This window comes from Eubalaena glacialis, chromosome 5 (genome assembly GCF_028564815.1).
Source record: "Eubalaena glacialis isolate mEubGla1 chromosome 5, mEubGla1.1.hap2.+ XY, whole genome shotgun sequence".
Lineage (NCBI taxonomy): Eukaryota > Metazoa > Chordata > Mammalia > Artiodactyla > Balaenidae > Eubalaena > Eubalaena glacialis.
Window position 1 is genome coordinate 125218676 of NC_083720.1, and position 12855 is coordinate 125231530.

Genomic DNA, 12855 nt, shown 5'->3' on the forward strand with positions numbered 1-12855 from the left:
CTAATACGGAAATGACATCCTGAAGATATTGCCATAATGAAAACAAAATATATAGCACTGGTTTACCATTCATATGATGAGCAGGCGGGGCATGTATTTCAGGTAACATTTTGTCACCTTCTGAGTTAACAGCTGTAGGACAGCAGTTGGAAAAGCCAAAATGTGAAATGAATTGGCTGTTCCTTGATGCTTTTAGCAAGGTATCACAAGAAGGAACTTACCAGTGTCCAAGCTGAGATGGAAGGGAATAGAGAAGGATCACACATATTAGGTACGTCACAAGATTAGAAAAGCTAATTGCTTCTGTACCCTGAATAGCAGAAGAAGTTCAAAATGGTTTTATTTTTGAGGTGTGGGAGGTAGAAGGGGAAGGCCAGTTAAGACTTCTCTTCCAAGCGTTAAGGCAGTCAAAGGGACCCAGCCCTGCAGTGATACCTGGGTGTCGCAGTCCCAGTGCAGTCTTATTTTCAGTTGGTTTCAAAGTAGCCTCCATGAAAGAGAGGCAGGGTCCTGTGAGGAAGGAAAGCAAGCAAACTTTGAGAATTTGGTCTAGAGAAGAGCTTGACTGTGATTCCTAGCCTATGGAACTGAAGCATATCGACAACAAGGTTGTTCTTGAGGGAACTGTACAGCCCAAGAAACGTGAGCTTGGCCTACAGACGATGGGCAGCAGACTCACACCAGCGCGAAGCGGACTTTCACAACTCCCACGAGGGGAATACTCCCAAACTCTACTTCAGAGTCCTGGGTGGGGGATGGGGGAATGGACAAGGAGTAACTTTCCAGTTGGGGGAAGCCATGGAGAGCAATGGGTAAGGGCAGTCCCTGGCCAGAGATTACAGTCAGGGTCTAATCAAGGAACTTCGTCCACTATCAGAGACAGGATCTTCACAGGGTCTCTCTCCCAGGAGTATTCCACAACTGCTTTGATGTGTTTCCCTTTATTCCGTTGTCCAAATTTAGAGTTTTTATTTAGGTATCCTATCCCCACTACACCATTGTAAATGGGCAGAGCAAATAATCTGTCATCAGTTTAGAGGTGGTCAGACTATTAGGAGTCACATCTACAACTGACAGACCTTGATAGAGATCCTGGATTTTGAGCTGAGTCAGTAACTGGATGAGGAGAGGTTGAGTACGTTCTGTGTATGGGAAGAAGGCTGGGCACAGATACTTACTAGCAAGAGAAGAGGGCTGTGGCTGAAGCTGCTGCCACCCTCATCCTCTGTCGGCTTCCATAATAAAGTCGTAGCGGGAATATGGCTTCCAGCCAGCGACTACATTTCTCAGCCACTCTTGCATCTAAATCCCCACGCCCTTGGGAATGTGAGAGGACGTGAGCCATTTCCAGCAGGCCCAACCCATAAACCCTGCATGTGTACCCCATGCATTTTTCTGCAAATCAGAATGGTGATAACTCATGTGACTTGGAAGCCACGGTTGAAAATGGCAGAGAAATCCCCAGCTCACAAAGCCTGTTTGTTAGTTTGCAATGCTCACCTCAGAACCATTAGTTGGAAGAGAAACTTCTGTGTTTTTTTTACCACTGCATCTCGTTGCAAGAGCTTAGCCTAACCTAAAAAATACAACCACCTTTCCCCTGGCAATCTTGGATCCTTTTCTTTGAATTCTTTGCTTTTATTTTTTAAATTAAGGTATAATATCCTATATTTGTTTTAATAAGAATAGTATTCCCGGATTTCCCTGGTGGCGCAGTGGTTGAGAATCCACCTGCCAATGCAGGGAACATGGGTTCGAGCCCTGGTCTGGGAAGATCCCACATGCTGAGAAGCAACTAAGCCCATGCGCCACAACTACTGAGCCTGCGCTCTAGAGCCCGCGAGCCACAACTACTGAGCCTGCGTGCCACAACTACTGAAGCCTGTGCGCCTAGAGCCCGTGCTCCGCAACGAGAAGCCACCGCAATAAGCCCGCGCACCGCAATGAAGAGTAGCCCCCGCTCGCCGCAACTAGAGAAAGCCCACATGCAGCAACGAAGACCCAATGCAGCCAAAAATAATACAAATAAATTAATTTTTTAAAAAATTGTATTCCCTTAAACATCCAGTAACTGGTACTTAAAATAAGATATGCTACTTATCCTGTGGCTTTGAACAACCCTGATACACCACTGCACCACTGTATATATCCCAGTTACTTACACAACAATATCAAAACACATGCAATTTTTGAAACAGCTTTTTATTAAACAGCAAAGCATAATGGCAACACAGTTTTAAATGTTTAAAAATTAGGTCACAAAGGGATGCAAAATGTTTGCAGTATGACTATTATATATTCATACAGCTAAAGTCATCAAATCTTAACACCAATACAAACATTAAGATTCTTCCATGATTAGCCTAAATTTAATAACCATAAACTATATTAGTGGATCTCTTTTCCTATTTAATATTTTAACATTACTTGTGATACTGATTTCTTTACCAAATGGAATGTACAAACTAAATTTTAAAAAACTGTTAAATGACTAAAACTCTGCAAACCAGTAGTTGGGTTTACAGAAAATTCTGGGAGAAGTAGTGAGATAAAATACTGAGAAAGCATCAATTAGTATACATGTAAAACTCTCCCATTTTATTCATGATTCTGATACTAATACACTTTTTAAGGGACTTTGCAAAGTTGATCATCTGGGTACTGCAAATAAACCTGAGACCAAACTTTATTCCCTTCTAGGTGTGGTTTACATAAGGTTAGCCAAACTTAATCCCTTTTCTTATATATTCCCCCCCCCCCCAAATCTAATCTGTGCCAGAGATACCACAAATCTGGAGTAAAAACATTTGGAGTTGGTTACAAGTACTTACCAAGTATTGAATACTTCTCCTACCCTATTTATATTTTTCCTCAAAATTTTCTGTTTCAAACACACACACAACCAGAGCTCATCTTTTCAGGTATCAAGTGGATTATTTTGTGCAAAGGAAGTTTTTCACAACAAATCTTCCCAATACGATAATTCAGTTTCAAAGAAAAATCTTCATCTTTATAGCCCCCGTTTTCAATTGATTAAACAGAAACCAACTACCCTATCTTATTACTAAATATAACAAATAAGCCCTAAACTGAGAAAGTATCTTATTTTGGTTAAGTTTCAACAGAGTTCGGGCTACTCTCTTAGATGATTAACTACTGAAATTACTTTCTACAAATGTGAAACCAATTTTTTCCTTAGGGGAAGGAAAATGGGAAGAAAGCAAATGGAGAAGAGGCACACGATGGTGGACAGGGTATATAAAGCTGTGCATTCAGTACGTGATTTTGGTCACTTTTTCACAACACGGTGGTTATTTTCTTGTATCTCTAACTATGCCTATAATAAAAGACAATGCTAAACCTATAAATCAAAGCAAATTTGATATAACATTCATTTTCAAGTTTCATAAATATATGCATTTCTAATTATAAAGTCTCTACAATACCTTTGCACATTTTCATAGACTAACATAATACACAAACTCATGGAAGTCTTCTGTTATGCTCTTAATTTTGCTTAGATCTGACATTATCTTCATAAATACTCAGTGAAGCCACAAACAAAAGTACTATAACTTTTGGAATCTATCCAAGTTTTAAAGAAAAAAAGATCAGCAGCAATTCCATAAGACACAAGGGATATCAATCCCTTATTTTCTTTTGCTTTTTGTGTCAGTTGTTTGAAAAACACTAGAAGCTGACATGAGGTTTTCTATATATTGTCCAAGAACTTGGTTTTCTGATTTTAGCTTCAGATTTTCTTCCTTAACTGCATCTACTCTTGCAGAGAGATCTATATGAAAAATAAAAAAGCGCATTGTCAATAAAATGATGGCAATGACTCCATGTTATAAAATGCTTATTAAGATTCATTTGTAAAAGAAATACCACAATCCTTAAATTTTGTTTTTAAACTCAGACTACTTTAGAAGTTAAGGTAAAGAAAGTAAACTGAGTACAAATCAATAGCCAAAATTCCTAAAAAGAGATTTCACATTAGACTAAATGTTATTCTTTGTAAACAGCATTTTTGTTAAGTAGTTAACTCTTAAAATGGTTATTTAAAAAAATACTGTTTTTAAAATGTGAATTTTGGTTCATATCATCATAAAACCATAATGTCTTTACTAGTAATATTTAAGACAGTGTAGTAGGTGAACATAACTGAATTCACATACTGGATATAGGCAGTCAGTTTCCAAGCAATTGATCATTTTATATTTTTACATTAGCAAGAAATTCAAAAGAGCAGGTCTTGATGATTAAAAAAAGAAGATACCACACCTCAGTCATTCAGCAACTAAGTTACTGGGGTGCCTTCTAAGAGACAGGCACTGTTCTAGAGGCAACAGTAACAAAAAAGGTCCCTGCCCTTAACAAGCTGACATTCTAATGGGGCTTAGGGTGGGTGGGGGTCAGGAGAAAAAGCAAGAAGGGTAAGGATCACAGGAAGCAAAGGGCAGTTGTCTTGTGATACAGTATAGTCAGGGATAGCTATTTTGATTAAGGAAATTTCGCTAGAGACCTAAAGGAAGTAAGGGAATGAGCCACATAGATATGCAAATGACTAAGGGAAAAGATTCAAGCACAGGGGAACAGCAACTGCTAAGACCCTGAGGAGAAGCTTGCTGAAAGAACAGCAAGGAGGTTGAAGTGTCCCAGTCAGGGAGTATGACAGGACTCTGAAAGGTAAAAGGGAAGTGAGAGACTTCCAGAGAGGAACCTGGCTTCCATTAACTGTGAGATGGGAAGCCACTGGAATGACATGATCTGCTCAACCTGATTTCAAAAAAAAACACCACCACCTCTTAATTTCGTTGAAAACCAAAAGATGTTTCACTGGTGGAATTAATTTTATGCAAGACATTTAGAAAATGAAAAAACTCAGATCAGTTCCCTTATAATCCCTGAGGCTAATACACTGATTTTACTCTCATATAAGCTTTATTAAACTGGACTTAGTAACACAATGCAGGGATTTAAACAGGGCTCATTATGTTAGACCTTAAAGAGGGAAGCATAAGAACACTATTTGACTTCCTTATTGAAACGTATCTGTTCTTTGAAATCACCAGCCAAAGCTACAGGCAGGAGAGGAAAAAAACTACTGAAGTAGACTTTGAAATATATACTTTTAAAAACTGTGCACAGTAACAAACAAAATTTAGCAATTTGCTTACAATTACAATTTCAATTACCTGGATGTTAGTCAAGAAAAATACAAAACGCAAGCTAACCTTCAAGGGTGTGTTGGAGTTCCAACACTTGATTAATAAGTCGTGTTTTCTCCTCCAGTTCCACCTGATTTTCAGCATCAACTGCTGTAATGAAAAGGTTCAGATTTACTATTAATATTAGCTACCATTTGTGTAGTATAGCACTTAAAAGATCTGCAAAATAGTTTATATTCATTCTTACTTGACTTATACAAGAGCCCTGTAAAATAAAAGGTTATATCCCACATGGCAGATGAGGACACCAAGGTGAAGGTAAAATGTTTTGCCAACATCTCATAGTTAAAGAATGGAAATTGCCTTTAATCTTTTCTAGAACTAGATGGGATTATAAATAAGTACACTGGCCAAGATCAAAGCCTTCTAAGTATTGATTCTCTGCTCTTTCTATTGCTTAATAAAGCAATGTATGCGCCACAAAACCAGGAACATACAAAAAGGAAAACGAAGAACATACCATCCATGTCAGCATTCATCATCTTCGGTAACAAACTTTTGGGCCTTGGATACAAAATTCTTGATGAATGGTCTGCAATAAAAAAAAGTTAGAAACATAGACACATAGAGTCATGAAATATAAGCTTGTTTTTCAAAAGAAAATTAAGTGACCCAGTAGGACCCTTTTCACATGCTTTACTAAGAATAAATACCCAGTGAGGAAATAAGCAAAGAATATTTACAGTTTACAAAGAGAAGTATTAAGTAAATAAGAGAAAATGCTGAGTTTCTTGGTAGTCAAAGAAATGCGTAATAACATACCACTGTATATTTCGTAAAATATTTTTCTAAAAGAAGATAATGATCAATGCTAGCAAAGTTATGGAAAAACAAACACAAAATATTGGACACAAATTTTAAACGTAATATTTTTGGAAAGCAGTACAGTAATAAACAAGATTCATAAAAACATTTAAATATTTTTTACAAAGTAATTTTACTCTTGGAAATTTAGCCTAAGGAAAATTAAGAAGGAGAAAAATTACATCCATAAAAATCTTTACTTCAACCTTATTTATAACCCAGTAAATTGGAAACAACATAAACTGTCCATTCAGAGTCTGGTTGATTACAGTTGCCATTTCTAATGGAGTGGCTACTAAAAATAATTATGACTATAATAACATGAAAGAATGTTTATGCCATTGTATATTCACTGATGTAAGTTATGTGAAAAATCTTTAGTATGGATAAAGAAAACACAGCAAATTGAAAAAGCTCTTACATTAAGGATAATGGCAGCAAGGAAGACAAATCTCTCTAAAAATATTCTTATTAAAACATTGTTTCATATATACCAATTAACACTTTTTAAACATAAAATTCAAAAGAAAAATACTAGTTATCTGAAACACTAATATGGGTTAAATGAAAAATATGTACTTGTCACCTCCTGGTTATAGTTAAAATAGTTTAATTAGGATGTAAATGAGTAAATAAATATTAATATTTTCTTCTGTCCATAAAAGGCTCCAAAATATTAAAGCACCAAATCCTTGTGAAACATGTTCTGCTCTATTGCTAACATTCATTTCACATGCAATGGGCTCAAAATTTATTAAATAATGTACCAATTACTGAAAACAGATTTGTTAACCAATCTAATTTACTCACTGAAGCAACTTAGATCTTAGTCAATGTTGTTACTCTTTCAACAAGTATTTATTGAGCACCTACTATACCCAAGGCATTGCTATGCCTCCATATGCTGAACAGTAGAACCCAAACCTATTGAACAAGGATGTCTACATACCAGAACTAGAATCACAATCAAAACAGTGAACAGTGTATTGTATATTCCCTCATGACACTTCAGATGCTGGCATGAACATGGCAATAGAATGCTCAGTGTACACATGTATAAACTACCTCTCAAGTAAGATATCACTCAGTCTAAAAAAGAAAGATATTAAACCTCCTTTACACATAGCATTATTAAAGAAGTAACACTAAAAATAATGCTTAATAAATCTACCCCAAGTCTTCTCACTTATCCAGCATTAGCGCTACTCTCCCTCACTGGTTTTAACTCTCAGGTTCTTTGTACTTCAGAAAAAGTTTTAGATAGATAGGTAGACATAATTGCACATACACACACACACACACACACACACACAATGACCCTTGAACAAGGGTTTGAACTATGTGGGTCCACTTACACTCAAATTTTTTTCAATAACTACTACTACAGAACTACACGACCTACAGTTGGTTCAATCTGCAGATGTGGAATTGCGTATATGGCAGGCCGACTGTAAAGTTGTATGTGGATTTTCAATCGTGCAGAGGGTCGGCACCCCCAACCCTCATTGTTCGAGGGTCAACTGTTTAAATATGTGTGTATACGTGTATATATATCTATATACACACACACATAAATCCAAATAGACTGATTACGAAATTTTTTTCAAAAATTCTTTAAGTCATTAAATGCTTTGTATAATAGTATTCAAAGACCACACTTTAAAAATTATTCTTCTCCATTCAATCAATGTGTCTTTATAATTGAAGAGGAAGAGTGCTAGCAGTGAAAACTTTATTTGGCCCTTCCCCAAAAGAAGAGCACTTTCATACCACTTAAACTATTGATATTTGTCTGGGAAGGATGACAAAGTTAACAGCCAAAAGCAAAAGTAAATGATCTTGGGAATACTCAGCAACAGCAGACTTCAACTTGGCTATCTTCCCTGCTACATGAGAGAAGTATTCCCCATTTTTTAAAAGTTTGCTTTACGCCACTTCACTTGTATAAAAGACCTACATTAGTACCTGTTTTGCTAAACAAAAGAAATCTGATGAGGATTTTCACTTTCGTGAAAAAAGGCAAAAAACAAAAATAGCATTCAGCGTTTGTTTTGCAGCGAGGTGTTACAGAGGCAGCACTCACTCTGAGCAGCGACACCAAGCTCCTTCCCTGAGAACTACACTCAGCATCTCAGCCGCAAGCCGCCACAGCTCTGACCTGTGTCTGTGAGCATCCGTGTTTTATTTATTTTGTGCATCTGTTAGCAAGATGTGTCCTAAGATAATTGCTTCATCACTTTACGCCATTTCAGCTTACAAAAGGTAGGAATGCTCTACTTTAAGATAGTAGGGGGAAACCTGTATATTAAATGCTCCAGATTTCTAATATCCAGTCTTTTTAAGAATACACCTGAAACAGAATTTTCATGACAGCTGAGAAGAGTGATATGATACACAAGTCAAAGCAACAGATAGGGCTTCCCTGGTGGCGCAGTGGTTGAGAGTCTGCCTGCCAATGCAGGGGACATGGGTTCGAGCCCTGGTCTGGGAAGATCCCACACGCCGCGGAGCAACTAGGCCCGTGAGCCACAATTACTGAGCCTGCGCGTCTGGAGCCTGTGCTCCGCAACAAGAGAGGCCGCGCTAATGAGAGGCCTGCGCTAATGAGAGGCCTGCACACCGCGATGAAGAGTGGCCCCCACTTGCCGCAACTAGAGAAAGCCCTCGCACAGAAACGAAGACCCAACACAGCCATAAATAAATAAATAAATAAATAAACCCAAAGTTAACAACAACAAAAAAAAGCAACAGATAATCACAAAATCAATGCACTCAACTTTGAAATCAGATCTAGTATAGGGATGGGTTATACTTCTTTTGCCCATATTTTAGTCTAATACTAAAATTAAACCCAGAAGTCTTCCATAAATGCAAAGTGTTCCAGGCTGACCAATGTAGTAGGTAAGGAAAAAGAAGCCAGTTTCTGAAATTTTGGCCACATATAACCCAAACAATAGAAAATTACTCTTAGAAAAACACGTCCAGATTCGGGTGGAAGCAAGAGCACAAAAGCAGGGCGCAAGGACAGTGCTATAGGATATACCACATAACCCAAGACAGCACTACTCACATAGCCCATGTAAGATTGCCCTGAGGGCTGAACAGTGCAAAACCTGCCCAACTCTACGTGGCAGCTGTGTGCAACACCAGAGTATCACCAGCTGCCTCTGCATGACAACAACAAAAAAACACAAGTAGCAATTTTTTCTTATTGTGATGTGATCAAATAGACCAGTCTCAAAACGCTACTCCGGTATATATTCTAAGTCTGTCAGGACATCCAGAGTCATAAACAGATTTATTTTATATATGGGATCAAAAGGTTTGTTGAGCTCTTTAAGTCAAAGTATTTTAGCCATGGATTTTACTTCCTTCAAAATAGGGTCAATCCTCAAACTTTGCAATGCCTACATTAGCACAGTACTACATCATAATGTGCACGCGACACAAGACTGAAGTTTTCAACTATAAAATTCTTGTTCTCAATCTATAGCTGCTATCGTATCAATCAATTCCGTGTCAGCTGTGCTCTTAGGAGTTCATTTCCAACTCCTGCTGCTCCTACACATAAATTCAAACCTGACATTAAACGAGAGAGACTCCAGACCAAAGCATCTCAAGTGTGGGGACACTGAAATAAATGCGGGGTGCTAAAGCTGATCTGTTTATCCAAATTCTGCCTTCGCTCTCCGCAATGGATATGACTGTCTGGGATTCCTCAACTCTGACCTAAGCCGAGGTCAGATCTCGTAAAACTTTTCTCAAAAATCACAGTAAATTTTAGTGCCTATCTTCATCTAGCCTTGGTCAGTGGAAGAGAATCTAGAGTTATTTTGATAATTTAAGTCCAGGGAGCAAAAGTATGGAAAGAACAAGGATCCAGAAATGTGGCAAGCATTAGTATAGACCCATTTTCCATGCCCTCACAGTCAACTGTGACCAAAGGCTATCATCTTAACAAGTACACCTCTACCTTCTTTTCTAGTATGCCCAACAGTACCATGACATGCTCTTCATAAGAGGCAGTTTAGCACAGTGATTAAGAACATGGATTTAGGTTACCTGGATTCAAATGCTAGCTCTCCTATTTATAAGCTCTGGACCTTAGGTAAGATTAACATCTCAGCCTCAGTTTCCTCATCTGTAAAATGAGGTTAATAACAGTATGTACCTCATAGTTTTGTTGTGAGAATATTATGAGTTGATATATATAAAGTGATTGCAACAATACACAGTAGTTATTCAATAATGTTAGCTATTATCTTTTCTACCTTTTAGCTCTACTTCAGGCCACAAGAAGAATTTTTAAAAATTACCTGGTCCACTTGCCTCATTTTTACAACTAAGCCAAGGCCAAGATGATAATGGCCTACCTAAGATCACAGTAATACTTACATAGACAGAGCCAAGACTATATACAGTCAATGTCCCAGTCTAGTTTTTTCCACCACTCCACCACAGGTATGCTCACATCGGAGACCTGAGATTTTGAGACTTTTCCGATATCCACCCAACCTAAACCACTCAACTTTTCTGCATCTAAAACTGATTTTCATCATCCGTCATCTACTTACTAATGGAACTAGCAAGACTACTAAACGTCACTGTGCATTAATATACTAAATTCTTTACATATATTAGCTCATCAAATCAACAGGACATGGCACTTTACAAACGTGGACCCTGTATCTCAGAAAGGCTACATATCTTGCCTTAGAGTTCACAGCCGAAGTCTGTACCAAGAATCTGAACTCAGATCTAACTATAAAGTCCCTGCTTTTTCCATTATGCAATGGAAGACACTTTAATATGACCCTAATCTAAATTTGCAAAACATTTTGCAACGCTTGATGTCAAATTTCTTTGCTATTTCTACTATCTAAAAAACTGAAGGTAAATTTCATTCACTGCAAGCTGCAACGACTTTCAACATGGCTTGTTCACGTCCCTTCAAATTCTGACTTGTTCTGGTTAAGTCCAATTTTAAATTCCACAAAATTAAGGGACTGTTTGGCCAAATATTTGATCAGAAACGAGATCCCCAGAGTGGCTAGCTATATTGAGTTTAATCAATGAATGAGTACAGGCACGGAATATATAGGCACAGCTTTGGATTCTCAGGTACGGAGTGTTGGGAACAGAGCACACCATCTGTCCTTTATATTATTACGTCATAGTACTGGCATCGATACACAACGAAAATCCTGTCTTTCAGGAATGTCTCCTGTTTCTCCTTTCCAACAATCCTAAGTCCCTAAACTTGTCCAGCAGGACCGTTGAAAGACGCCCATTGAGAAACTAACTCGGGAGCTACTTTCAGAGCCTGAAAAGATGTCGCCAGCCCTGGTTTCACCGCTCACTCGGCTCCCTCCCCGCCCCCGCGTCCTCTCCGCCGCCCCCGTCTCCGAGTTCTCGGCCGAGAAGCCGCGGGCTAGTCCAGGCGTGCCAGGTCCCAACCCACCCGAACGCCCCTCCCGCAGTCCCACTTCAGGGCGGAGGCGGGGGGGGGGACGGGGCGGACAGAGGCCTTAGACTCAGGATCCGCGGGGAGAAGGCGGCAGGAGGTCCGCGCCACGGACCGCGGGGGGCCCTCCACAAAGGAACCTCTGCGCCCAACAACGAGAGGATAAGAAAAAGAGGCTGCGCAGGGGTTCTGCAGGGAGCCAGGCCTCGGCCGCCCACCTAACGCCCAGGCCGTAGGACGCTCTTCCCGGGTCCCTGTGCGCCGGGCCGCGTACATCCCGCCCCGCCCTCCAGGCTCTCGTCAGTACCAAGGCCGCAACTCCAGTCGCTCGGGGCCAGGCCCCCCGCGGCCCACGACGGCCCTCACCTGCAGTTTGAGGCGCCGGCAGGGGAAGGGATCGGGAGGACACCTCAGGCCTGGACACTCGGACCAACTGGCACCGGCAACCCCGCCCTCTCCGCCCACAGAGCGTGCGCGGAGGCTGGAGTCCCGGCCCGTCGCCAGCCAATCCCCACTCAAGAAGGCACGCCTGCGCATTAGCTACACGACGCCCCAATCGTTCTACCTCAAACCCTCGGGATCCACCTTTTGCCATAACAAAAGGGCACTGGCATCCAATCAGGGTTGAGGTCGTTGTGGGCGGGTCCGGGAAGAGCAACAGCCAATGACAGTACAGAAGCTAAGCTGAGCGGGCGAAAGCCAGTCCGAGCGAGGCAGCTCCTCAGTCTCAGCCGGTCCGTGAAAATGGGGTCAAGAAATCCAGTGTGGAAAATTGTGACAGCTGTCAGGAAAGAGGTTGGTAAAACCTAACACTGGGCGAGAGAGAAATCATTCAAATTCAAGAAAAGGACGTGTGTGGACATAATAGAGAAAGTACCCTGGTTCTTCAGTTCTAAAAGCAGACTTTTCCATGTTTTTAATTTCCCAAATCGGAAATGTCTTAAGTGTACGTCTAACGGACTGTTCCTCTCCGCATCTTCCCCAAACTATCATAAAATGCATAGTGCGCCGGACCATTTAATAATATTTTAGAATTGAGAAAATACCTTAATACTACTTTGGTGTATAGCACTTTTGCTCACTTTATCCCATTTGATTCTCACAGCAGCCCACAGAAAGAAGCTTAAGAGTAAATAAATTTCCTGCTCAAGGTCATAGACGCAGTGTGAAATGCTGTGTTTCAGGCTTTGGGATGTAATGTAATCAGGCTGGGTACCATTCACAGGTACCTAGCACTTGACTCAAAGCAGCATCCTGCTGGCTTTGAATATTTGTTACTGTTTTGGCTTTGGCACATTCTCCTGAGTTGTAGAGGTGAGTCATATCTCTACCTGTTTCTTGACTTTTTACTTCTAG

General features: G+C 40.0%; 1 protein-coding gene across 1 annotated transcript; it reads right to left on the reverse strand.

Annotated features, from left to right (window-relative positions):
- Positions 1 to 2222: 2222 nt before the first annotated feature.
- Positions 2223 to 12036, reverse strand: SCOC (short coiled-coil protein). The gene is given in 5 exon segments (XM_061191664.1): positions 2223 to 3793; positions 5238 to 5321; positions 5692 to 5763; positions 11866 to 11991; positions 11994 to 12036. Coding segments are annotated over 5 exon segments (468 nt in total). The 3' UTR covers positions 2223 to 3650.
- Between the last annotated feature and the right edge of the window lie 819 nt (positions 12037 to 12855).